At 50.6% G+C, this 27,816-nt stretch overlaps 1 protein-coding gene across 1 annotated transcript; it reads right to left on the bottom strand.

The window, feature by feature from the left end:
* Positions 1-2,543: 2,543 nt before the first annotated feature.
* Positions 2,544-27,502, bottom strand: LOC144173801 (uncharacterized). Its single transcript, XM_077702059.1, has 12 exons — positions 27,414-27,502; positions 24,218-24,297; positions 21,568-21,721; positions 20,641-20,726; positions 19,926-20,057; positions 19,088-19,181; positions 18,483-18,750; positions 16,051-16,174; positions 11,317-11,455; positions 9,314-9,618; positions 7,200-8,984; positions 2,544-4,917 (listed from the first exon to the last, which is right to left on the bottom strand). The coding sequence occupies exons 1-12, from the start codon at positions 27,500-27,502 to the stop codon at positions 2,654-2,656; spliced, it is 5,520 nt and encodes a 1,839-aa protein (XP_077558185.1). The 3' UTR covers positions 2,544-2,653.
* Between the last annotated feature and the right edge of the window lie 314 nt (positions 27,503-27,816).

Below are 27,816 nucleotides of genomic sequence, written 5' to 3'. Positions count from 1 at the left end.
GTAAGCGAAATACTCAGTTAGCATACCCCGTTAACTTGAAGTTATAAAAACCTGGAAATATTTCGAGGTAAGCAGGTTTTCGAGATAAGCAAAGTCGCACAAATTGCCCTGAAATATCGAGTTCTTTGCAAAAAAGGCGCTACTACTTACAAGCACGTCACTCTTCAACAGCAGCTTCCACTCTTGCTTTTCATAAATGTTTGAAAGAAAAAAAAACATACAAGAGACGTTCTCCGGCAGGGCTGCTTGGCGAAGTTGATATGCCTTGCCTCTAGGATCAGACTTCTGTTCGGGGGAAGCATCGGATTCGTGGTAGGCGCGGCTAAACGAGAAAAAATCGAGGGACTTAGGCGCGGCAGGATCGCGCAAATCTTGTGAAACGGTCCGCGGCGGCGAAATTTTCGTTCCACTCTCAGTCAATATTTCGAGATATCCGCAGTTTGGCCCAAAAACACTTCTAAATAAAGGGTAGCATATACATGGGACATATAGGAAATGGTTCGGTACAGCGGAAAATTTCGCCTTTGCCCATTTTTCGAAATATGCGAGTTAGAGTTTACAAAGTATTACTGTATATTTGTAGGTATTTCCGAGTAATTAAAATATGCCGTTTGTTAACACGTTCACTGCGTTGTGGTTCACCGGTGGGTCACTGTCCGTGCTCTTCTTACGCGGCAGCGAAGTTACAAGCATGCATCTGCTTGCGGATGGAATAGCTCCATCCCACTTGAACACAGTAATGCGATTCTTGTTGTACGAGGGTATAAATGGCCAGAGGAGTACTTTCCTGGTGTTAAATGCCATGACCCACCGGTAGCCTACGACGCACTCAATGAGAACGTTTTCATGCTGCGTGCGGTGTGACTCGTCGGTGACCTGTGCTCGAGAACGCTCCGTGATGCGCTGCCACCTTGAAAATGCAGCTGATGCATAATTATATATTTATTGCATTGGACGTGGGGCGGCACTATTGTTTGCAAGGAGCAGAGTGGCGGCCTATCTCTTTTATTCTGTTGCTCGCCAACATTTTGCCGCAGTTCTTGAAATACGTTGCACTCCTATTTACTGCCGCTCGCAAACAGTTTAGCATTTTTCAAATAAACGCGCCTAACTCCAGAAAGGAAGATTGCAGCGCCACCTGTTTTGGAGCAAATGAAAACAGGCATAGGCGCGTGACCCACCAGTGGGCCATGCTGCACCTGGGAGATTTATGCCGAATGGCCCACGGGTGGGTCACTCCGCACGTAAAACGACACCTCAAAAAAAATTCACAGCATATCCACGGGGTGAATGATGATGAGTGGGCGAAGCTCCTGAGGGGAAATCATCGGTAAAACCGTGACTCTTCAGTGAAAGTTCGCCCACTACATCTGTGTCCGAACGTAACGTCTAGAAAATCTCGCTTAAACCGCGCGTCGGCACCTTGGGGCTGAGCTCGCCTGATGCGTTTTGCAGACGCCTCACGAGCTCTCACTGCATCGGGGTCTGCCTGCCGATACGCGCGCTTTCTCGCCGCTTCCCGTTCTCTGACGTTTTGGAGATCCTCTTCGCGCCGCAGCCGTGCCGCTTCGCGTACGGCAGGGTCCTCGCGCCGTTGCCGTGACGCTGGGCCTCTCGTTCTCGAACGCTGGGATCTTGGCGGCGTCGTCGCGCAGCCAGACGACACGCTTCGGCCTCCCGCTCTCGTACGGCAGGATCTTGGCGGCGGCGTCACGCAGCTTCACGGAGCGCTTCTGCCTCGCGGGCTCGCACATCTGCAGCCTTATCCATCGGGCGACTCCGAGCGCGCGCCAACAGCGAACGGATTTTATTACAACGCTCCCCGCCATCTAGTAAACAATCCAAGAACTAAACTAGAGGTAGCCACGCCATCTAGTAAACAATCCAAGCGCATCTTTTCATCATATACAAGTACTGTCATCTAGTAAACAATCCAAGACCTAAACTAGAGGTAGCCACGCCATCTAGTAAACAATCCAAGAACTAAACTAGAGGTGGCTACATACATACGTCGAGGATGGCCAGACCCACAACCTCAGGAGCTTCGCCCCTAAAAGGCATTCCTCAGCGAACGTGTTAAACTCTGCTAATCATACCTTTCGAGTTGGCCCAAACTGAGAGGAGGATAAAGATATAGAGAGGAACGAAGACAAAGAGCCAATACGACTTCGATATTATGGGCAACAATTGCTCAGGGAGACTAGTCGCAGCGGGTGTGTGGTGGGTAGGTTTGCTTAGAGGTTCCTATGGATAAACAAGAAAAAAAAAAAAACGCCAACCAAGGCGGATGGCAAATGAAAGTGACCCAACACCGCAAAGGCCGTCACGAAAGATCTGAACAGTTGCGGCTAAATGACCGAAATAATCCGTTATGTGATACCTCCACAGGGGATACCTATCTTGCGGACATTGGCATTGTTATTATTCCCTGTAAACGTACTTAAGCAGCAAATGTAAAAGAAGCAACAAATTCTGCCCTACGTTTTTCTTTTTAAATTTTGTGACTGGTACATAATGTCAGACAACACGGTACAAATTCGCTTTTCTCGGAGTATTTATTTACAACTACGCGTAATTAGAAGAAGCCCGAACATGGTCCTGATGGGTGGCGTTAAGTGCGGAGAAAGGCCGGGATGGTAAAGCTGGCCACGGTTCAACGAGGCCTGGCGGCGCTCCTGTTCGGAGAGGTCGACTTTTCGCCACCATTGGGGCCCTCGTGACGACTGTCGTGGCGCTGTGACGCGAGGCTCGAATCGTTGCAGTCGAAATTATTCGAGTATGGAAGAAAGGCTAGTTCGGAGCCAGTGTCCTCGAACGAAAAGAAAGACGACATGAGCGGAGACGACGACTTCCGCCGGGAAACCCTCCCACCAACGCGCGTCTCCGAACCACCTCCGCCCGCCTCGGCAGGGGTGTCATGCCGGGTGCCGTACTCGTGGAACGCAGAGCGCCGCCGGCCGGTCCAACGCATTATCTTGCTCGCCTCGCACGACGCTGCATCAGCCCAAGTGGCCGGCGCCTGGGGGCGGGGGGAGCCCGATGACGAACGGCGCACGCTCGATCGACGCCGCCGCTTCTGCTGGAGCCACAGCGATGGCGGCATCGACTCGGCCTCCGTGGGGTCGCTTTTGGTAGGCTGTCCTGGCGGCGGCTCTATGGTCACCACGGTCAGCGAGTCGTCGAAACAGACGGACCGAGACGATGCAGCGGGCCGTTCAGGGCTGCACGGCACGTGTTTTGGCACGTTAAGCCCTGGGGCCGTCACTTGCGATGACTGTAGGATGGCGTTGTAGATAGACTCGAAGCTGGGCTCCTCCAGGGCTCTGGAGAGCAGAATCTGTCGGTTCCTGGACTCAGATAAGGTCATCAGCTTGCTTGGTCGCATATGCGCACCGATTAGCTGCCGCCTCGGAGGAACATCTACACCCTTATCGCTTTGAAGGCCCACGGGCACTGCACGGTCAGGCATAATGGAGAAGTTTTGCGAGGACAAAGAACCGATAAAACGAATCGCCGTAGTCTCCGCGGCCTCAAACACTGCAGCAGCCCTTCTCGAAGAGACCGCTTCGTGGTCCGACCTGCGCTCGAGACTGCCAATTTTCAAAAGCGGCTTAATGATGCTTGAACGGTGGGCGGCATCCTTAGAAGACTTGCCCGACTGCTTCTGCTGGGGAACCGTCGTCTGGCACGTCCCTTCGGAGCGAGCGAGTTCTGCCTTCTCAAGCAGCATGGGTTCAAAGTCCCGAACGACGGTGTAGGATTTTTGGTGGGCTTTATAATCTCGCGCCACCGTGTCCTTGGGCTCAGCCACCGCTGTCCCTTTCTGTTGTTTCCTGTCTTCTTCAGAAGACTTCCCGGAAAGGGATCGCAGTGCCGGCGCACCGCGACGCTTTGACAACTCGACTAAAACGATGTTTTTGAGGTCCACGTCTGGGTGCTGAAGCATGACCAGGTCTCTCAGCTTAAGCGGCTCGTAGTTGGCCGCGGCTTTCGGCTCGTCGATGTCCTGTTCGGAAGACAGAGTACTGCACTGGATCAACGCATCCGGCATGGATTCGTGGCTGCATGGCGACATCTCGTCGAACTTGCTGCCGGGACCTAGTAGGGCTAACCTAGAAGGCGGTCGGTCTGCTGGATCCTCAATCTGGGACAGCACGTACTGAGTTTCGTCTAGCGTGCTTGCTGACCTTGAGGCTGGCCGCTTCCGTGCGCGCTGTTCCAGGTAGTATTTGTTGCCCAGCATGACCACTTTTTTAATGTCCTCTGTACAGGGGTGGTCAGTGTTCACGCGAGGGCCTACATCACGGTTCCGAACCTTTTTGAGCTTCGGCAAGAAGCCGGGAGGTGTCGGCAGCAGCTGTGCATGGGCGTGGGGCTCGCTTCTCACAGAACTAGTCGGATTCGAGCTTTCTGTCTGGGTCGCGATGGAAAACGTGCGGTCCACTTGGACGCTGAACGTCATACTGCCTTCCGTTTCGCCTGTCGACGGCTTCGTGCTCTGGTCCAGCCTCGGGAGGTCCGATAGGGGAGGCATCAGGCTGCCCGTGGAAGAGACGAAAGAGAGCGACGGCGGCATGGGGCCTTCGTCGGAGCCGCAGAAAGCCATCTGTGCCCTCGGTGCCTCCGTGGAACCCTCACCGCTGTCGACCGTGGTGGCTGTAGCGTGTCTGTCCGATCGTACAATCTTCTTGCTCGGTGCTGCTGCTGCTGCTGCTGCATCGTGTTTCAGGCTACTCGACGCGTCGCCGTCCTGCTTGCTCCGAACGGCTTGTGCAAGATCTCTTTCATTGGCTTCCTTTGAAGGGCGCTGGATGGATGCTGCATCGAGGCTCCGGACATCCGTGCATGGCTGACCCGAACTGCGTCTGGTGCTGGATACCGGCGCCTTGCCGATGGCGTTTCCGTTATCCTCTTTAACTGCAACAGACAAGTCATAACGGCAAAAGAGTGCCGGAGCAATTCTAAGTAAAAAACAAGCAATGTTAAAAACGTTATGACGTAAACGCCCAAAATGGAGGGTTAAGTGTTGAACAAGTTCCCCACGTTGAAGTATTGTTGAACAAGCAGAAACTGATATACAACTTGTAATTTAAATCCATGGGGTAATGACGCGATTACTTTAGTGTTTCTATAAATTGTAAACGTCTAACGTTCTTCGAGGGAGAACTGCAGCAGAAGGAGAGGGAGGTGAAGGCGTGGAAGCAAGTACTCATGTTGCTCGAGTCAGAAACAGCGCAAGAATTTGTAAACGTAAGAAAAAAGTACAAGAAAAAAATAGGATAGAAATAAATGGCAGCATCTTCACTCAGTGGAGGATAACGAGGGTGCGGAGTACAGCGACTCGAAATGACATCCAAATTGCGCCGCGAGTGACATCCGATTTGCGCCTCGACCGTCATTCGATTTGAGCCGTGAGTTGCACCTTGATTATTCCCTCAATGAAAATGCAACTCACGGCTCAAATCGTTTTTTACTTGATTTTCGCTTGATGGTGGTGCGCGCACGGATGGCCGCGGACGGACTTTGGGAGGTCCTAAGGGACTCCACACCGTTACAGTCGAGGGATTAAGCCGTTTGACTCTCGGTTACTAACTCATGGTCGTAGTCCAATGTGTAAGATGACTGACACTAACTCTGTCTGGTCTACTGACACAGTCTCGAATCCTGCCGGTGCCTGTGTGATTTTTTGCGATTGTAAATGTTAAGTGCACGGGGGCGGATGGACATTGTGCGGTCCTAAGGTACTCCGCACCTAAAATTCAACTTCAGCAATGCTTGTCTGGTAGTGAGACGCTCGAGTCATTACCCGGGAGTTAAAACGACAGCCCCTTTTCACCCCGAGCTAGTGGGGCCTTTAGTCCCCGATTTCTCAATAGTCGGGTTGACTTTAAACTCGGAAACTTGGACGCCGCGAACCGCGCGAATCCATGTATGCAGCTTTATACTGAGTGATTAGCCATTATCTGCTTGATAGACCCAAGGACGGTGAGTAGCGATATAAAGCCAAACCTGAGAAGAGAGAGAGAGGGAGATGGAGGGAGAGTGCAACATAGGGGGGAGGGAGTGATGAACGATACCGCTACAAACGCGGCGGTAAAAAAACGGGTGAGCCTGGTGTCAGGAACATGTCACACCTACTTCAAGCAAGGATCGAAAAACTTTTGTTCCCTTAATCATCATAGGCTAACAGCTCGAAGGAGGTAAAAGTGACAACGGCATTCTTGGACTCACGGTAAGTGGTAATATGAAAAAAACAAAAAACTCGTAAAGCAATAAAGGAACTGGCTTAAGAATTTAAACTTGAAGGGTGCCAAGCAGGAGAGGTTAAAAAGGGCTGGTGGAACTGCCCGAACTGGTGTACCGAATGAGGTTAAGGATTGAGAACAGCACAGCTTGAGTAGAAATACTGCACGCCAAAGGCGAGACTAGTACAAAGGGGACACACAGAGAGGACGGGCGCAGCCTCACTTTATTGGAAAAATGAACATGTATATATACCGTTTATTCCACGGGCGCACACAAGAGCCGTTTTTTCCCCATTATCAATGCACCATCCTGTTCAAAAATTCCAACTTTTTTCTGTAAAGGATGGAAAGTTGGGAGAGTTGGAGTTGATTCATCTTGAAAACAGGCGCGGAAAAGACGCTGACCAAAATAAAAACAGACGATGACGCGCTACTAACAACTTTCAACGTTTATTAAGAAACAAGTATATAGGCCAACCAACTGACAAAAACCCAACTGATTAAAACTTATACAGAGATTATCAATAGGATGGTGCATAATATAGAGATTATCAACAGGATGGTGCGTTGATATTAGGAAGAAATGGCTGCTGTCTACGCATGTGCAATAAATGGTATATATTCGTGTTCATTTTTCAAATAAAGTGAGTCTGCGCCCGTCCTGTCCCCTTTTTATTAGACTTGTCTTTAACGCGCAGTTTTTCTACTCTTAAAAAGATTGAGAAGTGTAAACAAGGAGGTTAGGGATTGGAAACCATATAATGAGGAGAGAATTCATGACTATAAACTAACCTGTCGTTGGGAGAAATGTTGTATACTCACTGAAAAATGCCAACTACCGTGTAACCAAAAATTCGATGAACGTCTGCAAATGGCGGACTGGTTCCGCACACGGCTTTAGAATATACGCACCTTTCTACAGTCGGCTGTAGGACAGAAGTTAACACTGCTCACCTTCTTTCCGGTGATCCTCGCGCAGGCTACTTGTCATCTCGCTCTCCAGACTGGCTAGGACATCCGCAAAAGGCCTTTCGACAAACTTTGTAGGCCGGCCAATCCGTCCTGTCATGTACTGCTGAAAACGGTCCTGGGTTGACGGTGATTGCGTAGTTTCGGACGCAGTGGAATTTGCGAAGGCTTGACCACCAGCACCAGAAGACGGCAGCGAATCTTCGTCGTGTTCAGTGATCTTTTCGATTACCACGCGCTTTGCGCTTCCCTGCTTCTCAAATGCCGTCTGAGCAGCGTAACCTGGCTGGGGAGCAACTGCTCTGTTAGGGTAGCCTTGCGGGGAGCCAGCAGGAGTGGGCTCTGGAGAGCTTCCCTTCACTCTTATGGTGCATGTTTGAGCCTGATCAGCGTTATTAGTGCTAAGTATGTGCAGTACTGCTGGCCGTCCTGCCGTGCTTACGAACGCCACCGGTTTCCTCTCGCCTCGCACGTCGCCCCCGATCTGGTCCCAGGGGTTCCAGGCAGCTTCCTGGCCGGCACCACACTTATCTGGTAAGGGGCTGAAAGACGTCATCCCGGACTGCAGCCCGAATGGCCTTTGCGCGTTTGTGTTGTGCATAAACGCTGACGTCCGAGCGGCTCCTTGCTCTGTGTGTTGTAGCGTTTTGCGGTGCCTTTCCGGGAGCTCTTTTGAGGGTGGAAGAGGCAAACGATTTTTCACGTCCTGGTGCATGATGCTGGTTTTAATGCTGTCAGTGTCACTCTCAAATGCTCCTTTGGCATTTTTTCTGGACGGCGATGTACTGGTTGGGCCGACCAGCGCAGTAGCGAAGCCACTACGGAACTTTGGGACTGCCTCCAGTGGATCAGATTCACTTATCGTGGCATCCTGCCCAGACGAAAAGGAGGACTTCATCTCATGCTTTCTGATGAGCCCAGAAAGGAGGCGGGCTAATTTTCCGACTTCTTCGATGCCCATGTAATCGGCGTCATCAACTTGTTGCTTTCGTGCGCCTGTGACTCCGAGCCCGGCCTTAAATTTGAGGCTCGTGTCTCCACCGCAACTTGTTTCGATCGGGCCGACATCAAGCTCGACACCTTTTACGGCCTTTTCGGGTGGGCGATTGCTCGTTTCCTTTGTTCGGGTGCTCGTTCTGGAACTTCCGGGCTGTGCTGCTGTGTCCATGCAATGTGGTGACGGGCTTCGCCTCACCCCTTCATTCTTTGTGTACCCCTCAAGGCATTTGTTCTCTGTGGCCTCCGCAGGAACGGTGCTGTTCCGTACGCTGTTACCCGCGATGTGGCGTTCGCTTTGGGAAGGACGATGCGGTCGGGCTTTGGCGACGCTACCCGGCGCCTGGGCGTCTGCCTCGCACGTTGTGAAGATGGCAGGAGGCGATGACGCGCGACGAGTTATGTTGCAGGTTGTTGCCGCGAACGGCAGCTCTTGCCACTGATCTGGTATTGCACGCTCGTTCTGGTCTTTGGGCGGTTTAAAATTGCCAAATTGGGCGACGAGCTTCTGCCCCACTAGCGGTTTCTCATCTGTATCCAAGGCAGCTTTTGTCGCGAACGACAGCTCGGGCCGCTTATCTACTCTTGCACGCTCGTTCTGGTCTGTGGGCGGTTTAAAAATGCCAAATCGGGCGAGGAGCTTCTGCCCCACTTGCGGTTTCTTATCGGTATCCAAGTCCTTTCCAACAGCTTTCGTATGGTACTGCTCGTGCTGCATTGGCTTGATGTCAGCATCGTGTTTTTTGGGGGGCACGCCATTGCTAGGCGCTGCTCCTGCAGAAAAAAATCCCTGCTTAGTATGTTTCCCCATAAATCATAAAATTGCTTTCAAATCATTTAGTAGCATAGTAATTGTAAGAAGAAAACTATTTTAGCAAGTTGTCCCTTTAAATGTTCTTACTTCGCTTGATTCTCTATTGCAAATACAGAAAAAAACCTTAGAAAATGCAGCAATGTGAACAGTTATTTGTGTGCAAAATAAGGGCATTTGTATTATAAGACCGCCGATCAGCGCAGCATTGAGCTCTATGTGACGCATTACGGCCTTTGGGTCGATTAGGTCTCACCCTCCATGAGCATAAGTGAAGGGCGGAAGAGCATACCTGCGGACGGTTGCCCCGTGCCCGGCTGCTTCTGTTCGTCGACCACCGCTGTTGCCTGCGGCGGGGGCGCCGTCTGTAACGCCTTATGCTGGTGTCCCGCGTGCACGGCAGGAGGCGGCGGCGGAGGCTCCGCGGAGGTCGTGGAAACGGTGTCCGTGAGGTCGCCCATGCGGTGTGCCTTGCGCATGCACCGGAGCTTCAGTTCCTTCATGAAGGAGTCGTCGGTGGACTCCGCAGGTGGCGCCTCGTGCCTCCGGAGGAACATCACGGGTGGCGGGCTCTGAGCTTGTTCTTCCGGGCCGCCCCTGCACACCGCGGCCCAGCATTGACTGGTGGACACCGTAATTTCCCACTTTTACAAGCGAAGCTTTCTTTGGCTGTTCGCCCAGATTTTCAGGAGGCTGCTGCTGCTGCCGCTTTCTTGCCTGGTGCACCTGTGAGTTTTTCTTAAATCAGATAACGCGAGCTGGCCTGCGTGCATCACGCTCGCGGGCACGGAAAGCTAGTTTGTGTGTTGAGGGGGAGGTGCGCCTGGCGAAGTTACACGATATACCGCTGGACCCTTCGACTGCGCTCCAATAGTAGGCCAGTGAAGCGCATCACGTTCTCCGAGCTTGGACCTGCTGGCGTCTTCGCCGGGGAGAACGAGACGTTGAACTTTCCTCAAGGCGTACTGTATTTATTGACGCGCTCGCTACGGCGCATTGTTCTGAACAATCAGCAACTACACCGAGCCCAATAACACTAAAAAAGCAAAGCCGCACATCAGTTAATTTCAACCCAGGTGCGCCACGATGAAAGCGTCGCATTGCGCCTATTACGACCTCTGAGTGCGATTCGTGAATTTGTGTTTGCAAATGTTAATGTCTTTGCATTGAACGAAAGCAAACGAGTACGTTACCTGTATAACTGCAAAAACACCGAAAGGCAGACTGGTTGGTTACGATGCGTAGTTCAGATTTTTAGCACACTTCAATTGGGACGAAAACGAACAGGTGACACGAAGAACAGCGCAGATTAAGAACGCTTGTTAGTTTGCGCTTGCCATCGTGTCATCTGTTCGTTTTCGTCCCCATAAGTGTGCGAAAAAAATTTTGACACTGAGGTTGAAAGCCAATGCAAATAAGCCGAGAACACAGGAAATAAATTCGGGGAGTGGGGCGGACCTGCTACAAAAGCCAGCACTATATGCGAATTAATGAAAATACATCATGCGTACACGATGAGTGTGAGCCTATAAAATAAAGCGGAATCACTGGCATTATCAAACGAAAAATGAAGAAACAGGAAGGTCCCGGGGCAGGTAACAAAACGCAGCTGGCAAGCAATTGGAAAATGGCTGGCAAGTAGCGACTTGCTTGGGCGCAGTGCAATATTTGGTCACTGTAGCCGCAGTGATGGGCCTTTTGCTTTCACTACGTACACCTGTCAGTATCTTGTAATGTGTTGGGCTAGTGATTTTTTGCCTAGCTGATTAAAGGTGTGCCTATGTACACTGTGGTCTGCACGAGTAATCTGAGCGTGCTACTTTTAGAAGTACCCCTGGGTGAGTAGGCAGGTATAGTACCAGTAACCACCAAATGTCTTCTCTGCTTAATAATACCAGAGCGGGTTTGTCACGAGTGATAGTAACCGAGAAAAGACAAAGACGCAGTGGCAACAGTACGATGATGATAACAATGAGAGGCCACGTGCGGCAGTTGGACGCTCATGATAAAGAGTACTTAGGTGTTTTTGTAATTTCTGATATGTGGAAATACACTCGGTTAAGAATCTTGTAGGAACAGCCATTAAGAGAGTAATTAGTACTACATGGCAGTACGTATATGAGAAATTACAAGAATACCTAAGTACGCTTTACCCACAGAAATTAAGGGCACTTATTTACACACAGGCTGTTCAGTGGCCGTGGCGGCTACAATTGCGCAAATTTATGTTGGTGGCATGCTGTTTTTGCCAATTCCGCCTAACTGCGCTCAACGGTTTTGGAGAAAGCCACCTGCCTGCCTCTGTCGGCTTCAACAGTCACGACCACCTTCTGTTCGTCGACGAGTATCTTGCGCATGTGCTCGTCCTTGGGCTTCATCAGGTGAACCGGGAACGAGCTGCTGAACTCCTGTTCCGTGCGCCCCAGCGCGGCATCTGAAAATAAGATGCAAAGTTCCGCAGGATTAGCAACTGCAAAAAGTGACAAAGTTTGGGAAGGTGGAAGCTTCGGCGAGTTGATATTTTGCCATAACTGAAAATAGCGTGAACAAACGAATACAGAAGTGGAAGAGAGACAGACATACCGACAGAGATGGAGACAGTGGAATAGGGAGTGAGAGATAGGTATAAGAGTGGATGAGCGAATGAAGAGGCAGATGAAACTATATGGTTAACTCTTCGGTCGGAAGAATTCCCGAGGACTCGGAATAGGACGAAAGTCATCCATGAACATGTACTTAAAGGGGCCCTGCAGCACTTACCATCGACTACTTGGAAGGTATTTTGGGGTAAAGTCTATTGTCCCAGCAATCTCCTCCCGCAAGAATTATGAAAATCTGTTCACCATAATCGAAACTACGCGCGATGAGAAATCGCGCATATATAGGAGGAGGATAAACATCTTTATTCTGGGAAAATGTTGTGTGAACTCTTCACTAGGTGACGTCCTCAGTCCAGGACTCCATAAGCCTTGCCAGCCGCTACAGCCCGCTCCACCAGCCGAAGCTGGTCGGACAGGCATGAGCTGGACAGGGCGCGCCTTCCGACCTCGGGAGAGTTGTAAGGATTCGGCTGGGGGAGAGGGTGGGAGGGGCATCCAACTACCATTTGGAAAAGAGTGCAGTCTGCTCAGAGGACGTAATTTGTTCGGTGTAGCGGCAGACTCTTTTGGGTGGGGAAATGTGTTTGCAAGGCACGGTAGTGGTGTGCCTGCTCGATAGATAGGTGTCGGTGAGGTGGGGGAAGGGTGCGTCGGGCTAGGCGTAGATGTTGCGTCATTTCTGTATATGTCAGGAGGGCAGTAAATCTCTCCGAGGCGGTGTTTTCAGTACTCATTCTTCGCGCGAGGTCGTGCGCCATCTCGTTCCCTTTCACTCTCAGATGGGCTAAGGTCTATACGGTCTGGATCTGTCGTTGCGGCGGGTGGCAGAGTAGCATTGCGCAAGCCGCAGCGTGAACCGTTCCGGTCTGGAAGTGCTGGCAGGCCTGTTGGCTGTCCGTCGCTACAGTAGTAGCCTGGGTAGAGGAGATGGCAAGTGCGATTGCCACCTCTTCAGCTTCAGCCGGTGAAAGTATTTTGACAGAGGCAGTGATAATCTCTTCTCCTTGGGCGGGGCTTACTGCCAAGGCGAACGCTGGATAGGAGGGGTATGCTGCCGCGTCTGTGAAGACCGCGTCAGTATCGTGACTGTACTGTCGTGAGATGGTCTCCGCGCGAGCATTACGTCATCCACTGTGGTGCCCAGTGAGCATAATACGGGGCAAGGGTTGTACTTTAAGGAGTTCTTGAGTTGGTCGGGGGAGGGGCTCTAGAAGTCGGCCATTGTAGCCCGGTGTATTTATTCCCAGTCCTGAGAGGACCTGGTGGCCCGCGTTGGTGAGAGAAAGCCTTTGGTATTGTTGTAAGATGTCCTTAAACTAGTTCAGACTACGTATTGTGGATACCGAGCTGAAGGAGTAGCAAGGGGGATGTGTTTGTGGGAAGGCACAGTACGCGCTTGTAGGATCTTCGGTATATTGTATTGACGCTTTCTTCTTCGTGCTTGTTGAACAGAGCATATGGGACTGCGTACGTGATGCGGGAAATAATGAAGGCGTGCACGAGACGTAGCGCCGCATTCTCCTCGAAGCCGCGCCTCTTCGTGATGATTAGGCGCAGCATATGGGACACCTGGTCCGTAGTGTGCTTCAGCCGAATTATGAGGGTGGAGTTCCGTTTATCTTGCTGAAAGAACATCCCAAGGATCTTGATTTGAGGAGTAGGGTGGATAGTGTGGCCCTCGAGGTGTATTTCGACCGGTGGAGGTGGGTCACTCTTGTGTCCCTCTGGTTGGACCACGAGGAGCTCAGACTTTTGCGGGGCGTACGAGAGTCCACAGTATTTGGCGTACTCAGTGACCACATCGCCCGCTCTGGAAGGCGAGCTTCCATGTCCCCCTACGAGCACGTACCCGTCCAAACTGTCACATCGTCGGCATAAAGCGCATGCTTGATGTTTGGAAGAGCTGCAAGGCGTTGTGGCAGTTTAATTAGGGCGATATTAATAGCATTGGGGAGGGTACTGCTCCTTGTAAAGTGCCTCTGCTCGCCAGGTTGATGGGGTGGGACTTCGCTTCGCCAACGTGGAGTACCGCTTGCCTCTTAGTGAGGAAGTCTCACACGTAAGCGTACGTGCGTTCCCCGCAATGCAGCTGTCACAGGTGGGCCAAAATGACTGAATGGGATACATTGTCAAAGGTCCCCTTGAATGCCAATGCCAGCATTGCCGTGGGAGAGTGTCGAGTGGCCGGAGTCATGACTTGTTCTTTAACCTGGAGGAGAATGCCCTGGGTGGAGAGGTGGGGCCTGAATCCAAACATAGAGGTTGATATGAGGTCCCGATCGTCTCGGTGAAGCTCGAGGCGAGCGAGGACGATATGCTCCATGAGTTTACCGACGCAGAACGTAAGCGATATAGGTCGTAGGCTGTCAATGGAAGGGGTCTTGTTCGGTTGGGGAATGAGGTGAACGTAGGCGAGCTTACATTCTGCAGGGATCTTGCCCTCTCCCCACACTCTATTGAGGCACGCAGTGAGGGACACGAGGAAGTCGTCATGGAGGTTGGCTAGTACCCTGCTGGAAATTCCGTCAGGACCTGGCGCTGTGTTTTTCCGTATCCGGGGCAGTGCCGCTTGCACCTCCGAGATGAGAATGTCTTGATCCAGTGCGGGGTTCGGCGATCCATTGTAGTCTGTGTGGCTCTGTTGCGGACCGTGCGGGAATAATTTTGCCTGGATGTTCGTCAAAAGTAAATTAGTTGAGTGATTGTGGAGGAGGGCCCGTAGTTGGTTTGATGACGGTGCCTTTGAAGAGAAGGGGTCCAGGAGGTAACGAAGAATTTTCCAAGTTATGGGAACTTGAGTCGACCCCATGGCTGCTTCGCATACTACTCAGGGTTTCCCTACGGGAAGATGGTGAAATTTTTTTGACATGCTCACGTGGTTGCCCATGGCGCCCTAAATGGAGAGCCAACTTTCACAGCACAGTTCGCGTGCGTATTTGGCCGTCTTTTCAAAGAGCTGCGCAATGCGGATGCGGAGTTTTTTATTGTGCCGCTGCTTTTTCCAGCGCTTTTGGAGGCTGCGTCTAGCTTCCTATATGTGTAGAAGGTGTGTGTCTATGCAGGGATTGTCGGTATTTGTCTTTTTTTAACGTCTTTATTTCTGCATTGTACAGGTTATAAACCTTGCGACAGAAATGGGGGAATTTATGGTGGAAGGGGAGGGGGGCCGCTGTCCACGTCTTCGAGGTGGGATGGTCCCGACGTCGGCTCTGCAAAGAAACTGCCGGGTCCTCTCTCGTCCTTAAAATATTGAAGAGAAGCCCGCCAGAGCCGGAGTGCGTACGATGGTCCAACGTGCGATGGTGGATCGATCCACTCCTGGAGGGTGTCAGGTCGGCGTACGCCGAGAGACTGAAGTGCAGTCTCCCGAACCGCGGTAATAGCAGGGCAATGCCACAAAATATGTTCAGTTGTGCCTCTTGCGGGGCGTAACGGGCACTGTGGGGTCACGTATGAGCGCGGGTTGATGAGTTGTAGCCGCGCTGGGGACAGAAGTTATGCATATTAGTAGTACAAGCGGCCTGGTCCTGAATAAGTTGAGCTATCCATGCGGAATATTGACCTTCCTCCCTCGGATCTGCGGTGTCCTCCGTACTGCGCGCTGACCTCATTTTTTGGTAACCGGGCCAGTCAGCGCGGCACGTCCGACTGTGCGGACTAGCTCAGTAGAGTCGCGCATAATGGCTCCCTCTCGACTGGACCGCGGGCAACGCGACGAAAGCTGCGCGCCTTCTCCCGGAGGGGGAAGCAGCTCGCGGCGTTCTCTTGCGGGGCCTAGTGTCGATTCCCCGTCTGGTGCCACAAAAAAGGCAGGCATAGCTGCCTGCTCGCAAGCCTGCGTTCGGGCTGGTAGGACGTTTTTGAAGCAATAAACGTTTGTTGTCGAGAGTTCTGGTTGGAAGAAAAGTATTGAGCTCATCAATGAAACTCTGCGTGCACTCAGAATACAAAACAAACGGCAAAACTGTTCGTGCAGGTACAAGCATATAAGAGGTTGGCACACAGCGCCGACGACGGCGGATCGTCACAGGAAATGCGAGAAATAAGCCGCGAAGTTGACCAGTGACAGCCGATCGGACAGCCATGGCCTCAATGACGCCGCTTAGGCCATGTCAGGGGGGCATAATGAGGAGAATCGAAGAGAGCGCAGTTGGTTTTTCCGCATCTTTCACAGCGATTTGCGCGCTCACCGCTTCACGTGCACGTGTAATATTTGGTTCAGGAATTCCTGGCAGTGTAAGCTAAACGTCGCGCAAGTTTACTTGCACTGCTCAAAGAGTGTGGCAGGGTCCCTTTAAGATAGCACGCATTCATCACGCCTCCTTCGATCGACAAAATCGAGGCTCTTGACTGAAGCTTGCCAGTGCTACCACTCATTGGGAATTGTTGGTACTTAACACAAATTTAATCGGAAACGGTCACCACCTACCGGTCTTGCGCGTCTTCTGGCCTGTCACGTGGCGTCCCTTTCGCATCCGCTGAACAGACGAGCCTCTCGGTAGTTTCATGCCACCACTGCCACGCTTGTGGTGCTCCCTTCCAGAATCCAGCTCCTGAATATGGTACCATTAAAGCATGACTTAAAATACAGCTCCTGTGCATTAAAACGTGGCTAAAATCAAGCTACTGTGGTATTTACACGTTGATCGAAATCACCCCAATTGCGCCCTTCCAATCGTTCATTAAGACGACTGCGAATTATCTTAGCCCCGCATGCTTGGCAAGCCCAATTCCAAAAGAGAAGTGGGGCGACGAATAGCACGCTAAGAGAGCATGACGAAGAAGGAAGTCTTAGCTAGGCATTCACAAAGGTGTCTATCGCCTTTTAGTTTTTCTGGTCAGACTAATATAAAACCAAATTTCTCCGGCTCCCGTTTTGACAGGTGAAAAATGAGCTTGATACTCCCGATTGTGTTGCGACATGGTCTCCAACCCATACCTGACGCGTCCGATCTCTTCTAGCGATCAACTTGGCTTTAGAAAAAAGAACTTTGCAGCGTTAAGTACGTTTACAGCGTCGACAAAAGTGCTTGGACAGTGTCGGCGCTCTGCCACTTGCAGGCTCACCGATCGATGGTCGCATGAAGGGAAATTTGAAGTGAAAGCTTTTTGTTTAAACTAATGCGCTTGTTGACAAGGACGTTTCAACAGCAGGTGATCGAAAAAAAAGAAGTAACGCAATCGGCGATTATCGTGCGTAAAAGTTTGCGGGTCCGGCGGACTGCAGGCTCGTCTGTAGCGGTGTCCCGCGCTTTTGCGTACGTGCATGCGCACTATGCGCGTACTTTCATTAAACACTGCTGGTTTGCGTCGCCGTTACCACTACATGGTGCAGCGCTAGCTTGCCGTTTCATTCCGTGGCTCAGTGGCTCAGTGACAAAATGCAGTGAGCGTCAGAAGCGCGAAATCTGTTTTGTGATTCCGAAAGTAGTGGCCGTAAACCGAAGTGGTCGTCCGAACTGAGTGGCCGTCCCGTTTTCTTGTTTGCTCTAACTTTATTTAATCACGTTCTAGCATCATATATCCCCAGTCCGCACTGAACAGACTAGAATAAGGGTCCGAAACGTATTCAGGTGTAGCGCCGAGTTGCATGAAGTCGACACGGTGGAGGCTGGATGGCAAATCAGGAGAAAGGGGGAGGGGGGGTCTTTGAAGGCAAAGAAAAAAAATCCAGCGGATTGCCAATAATATCTGACAATAATCTGGCAAAGTGTGAATATGGAGAACAATGCAGCTGGAAGCGATCAATTTTCTGTCCTTGTCTTCCCGTCAAACACTAAGGTCAAAACTGGCGTGTCGGCGTCCAGATTGTTAGTGACAGGGAGAGGGGTGGGGGTTCTGACGACGTGCTGGGGGCCGCATAATACAGCCCCGCGGGTCACATTCGGCCCGCGGGCTGTAGGTTGCCGACCCCTGCAGTAGATATAACCAACATAGTGACGATCGCGTGTAAGTATTTGGGCCGCGCACCGTGTATGTGGCTGTGTTATGTTATGTAAATATAGAATTACACATCTCTGCAATAGCACATACTATTTGGTGCTTGTTTTGCGTCCTTTAATTGCGCTTCATTTGTTTATTTGACTCTATTGACTCACCTACTCACTAGTATACATGTACCCTTCCGTTCGTAAATCGTACGGCGTAAAATGTTAAACAACAAAGCAACCATTTACAGTTACCTCAGGCTATAGCATGAGCAGCATTCTGTGTTTATGATATGCTTGCGAACTGTTTCTTTGTAAACGAGACGCAAGAAGAACGAACGATAAGGATAGTCAGGAAGTTGGACCACCCGACTTGGCGATACTGTCCTACGTCCCTAAGATCGCGACAGCTCGCTCCAAAGAAAGCCGATAAATCGGCTTGTTGTAGCGGATATTTTGTTTAGCCTCTGCAACTATTTTACGGGCATTTTATTTAGTATGAAGTCACTTAAACGCATACAAAGTGATTAAATTAAGTACAACCAACTTTCGCTCTACCTTGTAATTAAAAACACATGGAGGGCGGCGAGGGTCGTCTGCTTTTGTACTACCCAGAGGCGTCAGCCACAAGGGGCGCTGCAGGTCGCCAAAACTCCAGAGCAGGAGCCCTATAGCTGAGACGGTAACCACGCTGCACATGCATTCGTCCAACTGACCGCCAGATCGCGCCGACTCCCGGCGTCGCGCTTTTGCAAACTTGTGCTAAAGCGCTTTTATACAGTCCTGCCACCCCGTCCTCTCTCTCCTGCTCCAGCGCGGTAATCTTACTTTGGAAATCTCAAATGTACCGTAAAACGCGTTGCTCCTTGAACAGCAGATCATGGTTGCAAGCAATTTTCTGTGCACTCGTGACGGTGGCAGGCAAGCGGCGCACCTTGAGGTTGGCAGCCTTGTGGCTGATGTAGCGCGGGGGGTGCCGGGGCAGCGGATCCTGCTGGTGCAGCGCCGGCTGGCTGAGCCTGGCGCGCATCCGCTCGTCCCCGACGCCCTCGGGCCTCGAGCCGTCGTCGTCGTCTCTGTGACCGAAGGGGCCTCCTCCCTTGTCCAACATGTGTGTCCTGGAGGACGTGGACGAGCTTTCCGTGTACCGGCTCCGGTCGGGCATCCAGTTGTTCCCCGAACCGTCTCGCTCGCGAACCCTCCTGCGCCCACAAAGGCTCCGCTTCTAAGGATGCGCCATCTGATTCCAGTTTAGAAGGTGATTCGAACGGATTATAGGGAAGCTGGTCCAGTTTTCTAAAATTTACCGGGATACAAGCAAGGGTCAATGCATAGAACGGTTTGCGCAGTCGCCCTCCATGTTATCGAGGACGACGTATACACAGACACTTAAATTAGTGGGAGCGAACCAAGCTTGCACCGCGTGGATGAATCAGCCTACGGTGCGTGGTCGTGGAATGTCCTCAGCGAATTTGTTTTAGTTTCCATACACGTGTCTTCAGCTGCAGCAACAGTGCGGAAGCGAGCATGTAGACTCACTTTTGATACGCGTAGCCTCCGGCCAGGACCAACAACGCCAGGGCGAACATCACGCTCAGAGCGACACCGAGAACGTCGCCCCCTTCGGTCAGTGCTGCGGCTTAGCAAGAAGTGCGTGTTATTACAGAGATCAGAGCTTACGCAGGGCTGCCGTGTTGCACGGCATTCGCGTGCACAGACAGAAAATGTGCGGCATCTTAGCTCCATAAATCATCATCATAGTAGGACTCGATTGCTGGCTGGCTGGCTTATGACGTATGAAAGAATAAGTTTGCGCAAAAGACGAGGACGAAGAGAGGACAAGACGAGTCATCCCTATTTTCGTCTTCGTCTTTTGCGCAAACTCATTCCTTCGTACGTCATCATCAGCCTGGGTGCGTCCACTGCAGGATGAAGGCCTTTCCCAAAGGCTTCTCCAGCCATGCCTATAGAGTGCTACCGGAGTACACCCAATAAACAATAAATAAACGTTCGAAACGTAACGGCACTGAAATTTTTATTACTTTTTGTTCGTCGGTGGAAAAAAGATTCTGTACGAGCTTACTAGGGAGATAAAACGTTCCGCGAAACGCGAGTTTTTGTTTTTTTTGTGTAGTAAACTTTTGACAGTCGGAAAAGGCTAAGGTGCTGAGGCGAAAGGCCACTGGTTTATCTTTAAGCCATTCATATGAAACTGTAGGGGGAATTTTATCATTCTTTGCGAATGCGGATGCAGTTGATCAGAACAAAATGCCAGTTATTTGTGCTGAACTGTGGCAACCGCTGCGTGAGACATAGGATGGTTGATATGCCTGTAGAGAGGAGGGCAACGCGAGGGGTTGCTGCTAAGAGCACTCACGCAGCTGACACAGCCGGGCCGGCGTGAGCGTGAAGGGGCGCGAGCAGTTGCAGCGGGAGTCGATGCACTGCACGTTCGGGTTGTTGAAGCTGCACTCCTGGTGGCTCACGCACGCTTCCAACAGGCCCTTGGCTGAAACGTCGGTGAGGACGAAAGAAGACTCGGTCGAACAGGGAAAAGCGACACTTCCGTAAAAGTGAGTCTCGTTCAAGACTTGGCCCATGAAATGTAAATTATTCCTTCTTTGCCATGCTGACTGCGATAAATGTAGGCGTAATGTGCATTTACGTTCAGCCCCTAGTGCACGATTGCGAGAGATTCCGAAGTGCTCTCACTCCGGGACTGTTGTAACGCGAACGTTAAAATTCAATAAGTGAGTCAGTGGGATAATGGCGTTGAATTTTTAGGTCTTGTCGAGACACTGAGATGAATTCATAGGAGTTGAAAGCCCTACAAATGTGTATTTTTTACCTGCGTTGCTCTGCCCTTTTTAGGGGGAGCGTTAGGTGCGTTATTTCACTCCGCAGCCAATAGCCAGTTTCTTTAGGGTCAGCCGCAAAGGTGGGGCGAGTTTTTACGAATGAAAAAAAAAAAGCCATCCACCTAAACGCAAGCAATAGCCGTGCATTGGAGTTTTGCGCTCGCGTACAACAGTAGAGCGAGTGACGTGTCAGCCTGACGCTGCTCGTGAGAGGTTCGAGGAAGCCCGCCTTACCTCTGACGCACTTCTGGACACCAGCCGTGGTGACAGGTATGGGGCTCGATGGGGCACACGCGCATCGAGATGACTGGTTGTTGTGGCTGCAACACGCAATCACACGCTCACTGATTCCTCGCGCGTTTTGTGTTAAAGCAGAGCTTTACTACTACTTTCGTCCAGCGGCTTTGCGGAGGATATGCAAATTAACCTATTGACCGGAGACACAACCCCGGCGACCCAGCCCTCGCCGCACATCGCGTCATGTCCCCTGTAGGCGCAGCGCACAAAGGCCCCGTTTTAAGTCTTATTAGCGACTTAGCGGCGGCGGCGGCCACTACGGGGGCGGGCGCTCGGCTGATCGGCTGCCGACCAAAACCGCCGCCTTTCACGCATGCGCAGCTGCGTCGTCTCGGGATATGCGACTTATCTGGCGGCGCGTTCACCGTGAAACAGGAACGCCGCGTTCACTGGGAATGAAACCGAGGCCGGGCCTCATTCTGTCAGCTTTGTACGGTACCGAACGACCTTGAGCCGTGGTCGCCAATACAGCTACATCAAAGGTTAACCAAGCGAAACCTAGACTCAAACAGACTAAGCCAAGCTTTTGCTTTGCATATCAAAGGTTATCTGAGCCAAGCCGCAACGATGTTTTCATAACGCGTCAGTTATACGAAGTTATACGAAGTTCGCTTAAGCGTGGAGCCTTCGGTGTACCCGTCAGACGGCTCAAAACCCGCAGTTTTCTAGTGTGTTGATCCCATATTCTACAATAAAGGCTTCAAACCGTGATGTGCAAGGCGCACTCGGGGGGGGGGGGGAGAGAGAGAGAGAGAGAGAGAGAGAGAGAGAGAGAGAGAGAGAGAGAGAGAGAGAGAGAGAGAGAGAGAGAGAGAGAGAGAGAGAGAGATAAATTTAGAAGGAAAGCGAAGCAGTCGGGCGCACCTGATGCAGGCGAGGCCGAGCAGCGCGTTGCATCGCCTCTCCGGCGAACAGTCCGAGCCAAATCCCTGCAGAAGAGACGCGTTCCGCTTCCGAGGGGCAGAGGCATTGTTGCTGCTGTTCGAAATGATTGGCGGTCGCTCTGTCCCAAGGGCACCTGAAAGGGAGGAGCGGGCGAAGGATTCTGTTAATATTTCGCTTTTGAGCACAGTAATATACGGCGGCACCAAAATAAGAGAAGGTGGGTGCGGTTACTACAGCTCTGCGAAATATGACTAAATTTGGATAAAAATCAAAACATACCGTTAAAATATGTTGATGATTAGTACCATTTAGAAAATTTCGTCCAAATTACAACCACAAGCAATAAAGTGCGCATTCTCACACGAGGACATGCGCTGTCTATAGGAGAAAATATGCGAGAAAGTGTCTACATGAAAGTGCATGTAAGCGTTTTATTGGCGTAATAGCACCAATAGCTGTTCTCCCTTTTCTACTCTAGTCAAAATGCTATCGGTTGAGTCACACTCGGACTATTGTGAATGGTTAATTGGCGAAGGTGACTTCCATGTGCCAAAAGGAAAAACACAAGAATACTATCCATCCTCGTCAGTGATTCCGCGTGAGTATGTCGGGATTTATCTGTCTCCGATAACGCCGTTTCTGGTAAGTTACCATATGCGTCATCATAAAATCACGGCATCTTTATTTGAATATGAACAATCCGCATGCATTTTCAGAAGAATTCCGAAAAACCCGAGTTAAACTGCAGTGCCATGCCGAGTACATTGAATGTAGATTGTTTCCAGTGCATAATAGTTTGCGTACGAAATATTCAGCTGCAGCTCAATTACAGTAGGCTCTCGATAAACGGAACTTAAAGGGAGAAAAAATTAGTTCCCTTTAACAGGAGTTCCGTTTACTGAGAGCTGTGCAAAAGTGCAAATTTATGGGCGTACAAACTCTTAAAGGAACTTAATGGAACTCTAAGCATTGAAAGGTGAATGTAGCTTATAGTTTTTCAGAAAGCAAGAAAACTACAAGACGCTTAGGCACAACATTCACAAAGTTTTTTTGGCAACAATTATTCACTGTGCCCTAAAAAATCCATTAAAATGCACCAAAGAGCCGCTTTTGAAGTAAAGAATTATGTCCTTCCTTTTCTAACGTAAGCGTATGGTGTGCACACCTCAGGCCTCAACTTCGCGAGTGCTAATGAGTCACCAAATTTAGAAGATGGCAACGCGGTATTGAAAACCTCAACGACTTGAATCGAGACCGAACGACTAGAACAAGAATTGTGATGTTGCATTCGTCGCGCTGGCCCGGCTAACTACTAATGAGGCGAGGCTTACTATGCAAACGAGGTTAAAAAAGAAACCAAAAACTAAACAGCCGGAACCGGAAAAAGCTGATGCTACTGGCCATGGGTTTGACAAAAGTTCAATTTTCAGCTCCATTTACACGGTGAGGCGGACATTTTAGGTCTAATTACAGATAGTTTGTTTACTTTATCTGAATACAAGACCAACCAACTTGCAGCCTACAGTTCCGTTTAAGCGGCCATTCTATTTAAACGACCATAGTCGCAATTTATGACGACATTTTTAATGCCACGCGCAAGCGCAAAAATTACGCCCACCTCCCCTTGCGGGAACTCTGGTGTGATGCAACGCATCTCTGGGGGGTTCCATTGGCGTTTTCCATCGTACTGATTACGCTTATAGCAGGGATTCTCACACGAAGGGGAGGTGGGCGTAATTTTCCATTTTCACCATGCAATGCACATGCAGTACACGTATGCTCAGGTACGGTCTTTATTGCAGACGAGAATGAGTGCCTTGTGGTCCGTAAAGTGCACAATTAGGGGCTCGACGATTGCATCAAGCAATCGTCGAGTACTGCGAGAGAGTGCAAGCGTAACGCGGACGACCGTCGACTGCGACCGTCGGAGCGCGGCATGCCGCTTTATATTCACAGCGCCCGAAGGAGAGGAGAGCGCGGAGAGAGAGAGTACTGCACATGCTCAGCGCGCGCAGCGCCAAGCACAGCGCCGCCCACCGGCGCCTAGCAACGGAGTGAGAGCGTGCTGCGCCAACCCGCAGCTGTTTGGGAGAGAGTGTTCGCTATCGGAGAGAGGAGAGGAGGAGAGGCGCAGCTGTGCGGACAACGCCGGACAGACGCAAGAAGGACAGAGGGGCGAGCATGAGATGCGTTGCATCTAATAAATTGATCGACAAACGTTGTCACGCACATTGCGAGTTCAGCGAGAACTGCAGACCAAATCGTCACGCCGTGCTCCTTGCCCTTGCGCCGTGATAACATCAGCTAAACCCCTGTTTTTTTGGGAATGGTAAAAGCGCCACCCTACGAACACGGCAACTGTCACCTCCCTCCCTCCCTCTTTTTCTCCCTCCCTCCCTCCTTCCCTCCCTCTAGTGCAGACAGTTTCCTCTGCAAAAATGCACAGAAGACGAGAAAGAAGTCCTGACTTATTCGTTCACTGATAAGCATCAAACACAGACTTCCCCACACAACAAACCTTCAGTGAGCCCTGACAGGACCAACATTTGCGTTAAATCAAAAGCTCAGTTTGCGAAAAAAAGAAAGGCCGAGGAAGGAGGTTCACAGAGTACTTGGGCGGCCCCCGTACCTGGATGAAAACTCGTCCTGCTCTCCGTCGGCTCATTGTGGTCATCATTGTTGTGGAGGAACTTGAAAGAATCTCCAGCACTGAAAGAGAAAAGGAATTAAGGATCGATTTCACTTTTGCAGGGATTAGTGGGAAGGTATGATGCGTGGGGCTTAAGGGCGCATTCTCACGCACACAAACGCATGCGCGCTCTCCATCATTCCGCTTCTCCCTAACGTTTCGAGCTTGTACCGCCGAGGAGCAGGATGACACATATATTCCGTCCAATGATGCCTCGCTCTCCCTAGGGTTGGGTTCATTTCGTCGCTGCTCAAAGATGGATAATGGCGGGTCTTATGCTCAACATAACCGTGTTTGTGTCCACTGCAGGGCGAAAGCCTCTCCCAAAGATTTCCAACCACACCTATCGAGTGCTAGATGATGAATGGCGGGTCTACTGCCTCTCCGCTGTTAATAGGCAGTAGAGCGGAGATTGAGCTTGTTCGTGACGATTGTTAACAGAAAACTATTATCATCGGCGAAGTAACGAGGGGGAAACGCTAGGCCCACAAGTGCGAGTGAAAGGGGCGAGGAGGCAAGGAGCCCACGAGCGCGCGCCTCAAGAAGAAAATGTGGTCATGGAGGCCCTGGGAATCGAACACGGGGCCTTTACGTCGTGAAACCGGCAACCTAACCACTAGGCCATCCGAAAGGCCATAGGTGCACGGGATTAGCAGCGGCGGGGAACAATAACATGTGCAGCGAATTGGAAAGCAAAAAAATATGGGCGCGTATCTATTCCTTTCGTTGCAAATGTCGACGCAAGACGATAGTCGACTGGCGCCCCTGGCAAGTAAATGCATCCCTTCTCTTTCCCCCTCAACTCTGATGCTGTTCCTCTCCCGTCTTGTTCCTTCCAAGATAGCACGGTAGAGGTTTGCTGAAGTCAATTTAAATTTACCGCGGTGCCTGGTAAATTTACCGCGGTAAATTTACCGCGGTGCCTGGTAAAAGTCTGGTGCCTTGATGCCAGCACTGCCGTACGGTGGAGTCGCGCGTGAATCGAAGTACCCTACTAAACATTTATAGAACCACGTTGGCCCACTCCACGAGCGTTCAAAGCGGAACATGGAACTTATCTAGTGGAATCTTTTGTTTCTGTTGCCGTTTGATTTTTTAGGACTCCGCCAGGTAGCGCTGAATCTCACTTGCAAAAGTGGCCGATTTTTTTTCGCAGTGATATCCCTTTCCATTCGTCATTGGGGACCAGCGGTCATTGTTTGCAGGATATCACGAGCAAAAAAAGAGCGGAAGCGGTTACGTACGCACGCGCGAATGTGCAAATTTTGCTTGTTGTGAGACATACCAGTGTATCATAATCGAATATTGAAAATGGACATGCAGACGAAACACAAGTTTGGTTCATTCGAAAGATTGCCTCGTTAGAATCATACTGAGACCACTTTTAACGCACACTTCGCTCAAATAAGCTCTATAATTAGGAAAAAAGGGAGTGGCCATGCGACCCACTACCTAATTTTATGTAACAGAACCAACAATTCATGTGCCCAGCTGTGCGACTGGCTGGAGAAGCAAACGCTAATTAGGCAGGCCTCATAAGCTTGCCGAACGAGCGATTTGCGCTTAAACGTAATGTATATTCCTTTTACAACAGTAAGAATGGGGGGGGGGGGGGCGGTAAACAATAAAAATTGCAAAAATACACGTAAGCATAGAAGTACCGATGCGCACTGCTGTTGGTACTGGGTGCGCTATGCTTGTTTTAGCTGCACAGCAGTGCGCCCCTTTGAGTTGTCTTACACGACACTGGCCGATCGGCGTAAGCGAAGTTGTCTTACGTGACGCTGTTTGTCGAGCATACCCCATGTTTCCCGAAACGATTACTTTCTACCGTAGCAAAAACAAGCAAGGTGCAAATACGGTCAAAAACAGCGCAACGGTGGACGACGGTCCGTGGCTCACTTTGGAAGCGTCACCTGAGAGGATTGACGGCAAGCAATGCTGCAAAGCCTAACTTCGCACTGGAAACTCGTTTGAATACCCGCCCTTGTGGCTTCTTGGCAGACGTCGCGGAAACACACGATTTGGAGGGAGAATCAATATTTCAACGTAAATTAATTTCTCAGTGAATACGGCACCGTTTGATGCAGGACAAGCCCTGGGCGCACTATAAAACACGAAATACTTCGAATAACACAAACGTATTTTGTCTGCATGGCCCCTTCAAAAAAATCAGTCTTGCGTATGCTTAGTTCACACACTTGTGAGTCAACCCGTAACCTTCCCCTCCCTGCCTGCCAAAAAGCTTCACAGGCGTATGCCCATACGTCTCAGTTAAGACGCTAAAATGGTTGCGCTTTTCTCCTTTTGCATTTTGAAAAACCTTCCCATTTTGGCGATGGTTGTGGGAGCAAAAAATGGTCTCCTCTGAATAGCAGTTGTAACGTGTCTACTTAAACGTGTCGCCACCATTTACAAAATATCAAAATGTGACCTTGACGTCAACGTGAAAGTTGATGGTGGTGTTGATGGCAATGACAGCTTGGTACCCTCATCGCTGCAATAATCGTTCGTCATATGATCGGATTGACGCTACGAGAAACGAGACGTTTTCGGGGTTTGTATTGGAGTGATAAACTACCCTTATGCACATCACCCGCGAAGAACGCAAACCGCCATGAACGAACAGCGTGGCTGTAAAACTTCGGTGATACAATGCGCGATGAATCTTGGCTGCGTCTAATCACACGGCAGCCGTGAGAATTATCTCCGGCAAATTCTCACGGCAGTTTCCATAAAAGCTGGCTGGCCTAAAATTTGCTGAATATTATTAGGTCCCAACTTAACCTAACAACATAACCTCACCGCACCTAGCATTACCTAACCGAACACGTCATAACTTACCCAAATCCAGCCCAACTGCAACAAACCTAATCTAATCCAGCCCAACCCGTGACGGTAATTCTGACGGTAAGAAAATTCTGACGGTAATTATCACAGTAGCCGGGACAATATACATTACCAATCTTTAACATGCGCCGAAATATCGACACACGGAAATTTTTGCTTTTCGCATCCATCTGAAAAACGGCCGCTGCGGCCGTGAATCGAACCCTTGTCCTTCGTGGTCCCTTTGAAGCAAAATTCTTCAGTAGCATGGGCAGCCATGTCAGGAGCTGTGGGAGAAGTGACTTACTCCATGGCCTCCAGCTGACCGGCGACCGGGACGGTGGCGCACAGGGCCAAGAGGCTCACGACAGCGACCGTTTTCCGGTTACCACCCATGGCCGGCTGATCCTGTGACAGCGTGGCTCCTGGAAATACTGCGCGTCGCTGTGGCTATCACGGGGGGGGGGGGGGGGGGGTGCTCTGCTCGAGGAACGAACTGCACGCCCCACTCGATGCACGTGCACGAGCCAGTAGTCTTCGTCTTCTTCGAGACATGCTGCATCCTGGCCACCTATAGGGGAGATGGATTATTCTCGATGTGACTTAAGATAACGTTAGTCGTTCTGTCATGAAATACGATAGCTTTCTGCTTAAATCGCGTTAAAGAAAAAGATTTACAGTTTGGAACTGCCGCGTTCCTCGTTTAAACT

Source organism: Haemaphysalis longicornis, unplaced genomic scaffold, assembly GCF_048455015.1.
Source record: "Haemaphysalis longicornis isolate Haplotype H1 unplaced genomic scaffold, Haemaphysalis longicornis Haplotype H1 scaffold_3, whole genome shotgun sequence".
Classification (NCBI taxonomy): Eukaryota; Metazoa; Arthropoda; class Arachnida; order Ixodida; family Ixodidae; genus Haemaphysalis; species Haemaphysalis longicornis.
The sequence above is the reverse complement of the archived record's forward strand: the minus strand, read 5'-3'. Positions and strand labels throughout refer to the sequence as shown.

Coding starts and splice junctions, on each gene's coding strand:
- LOC144173801 (XM_077702059.1), bottom strand. CDS start 27,502: ATGGGTGGTAACCGGAAAACGGTCGCTGTCGTGAGCCTCTTGGCCCTG. Junction 21,722..24,217: donor CAGGACGAGTTTTCATCCAG/GTACGGGGGCCG, acceptor CCTCCCTTTCAG/GTGCCCTTGGGACAGAGCGA. Junction 20,727..21,567: donor CTCGGCCTCGCCTGCATCAG/GTGCGCCCGACT, acceptor TGCGTGTTGCAG/CCACAACAACCAGTCATCTC.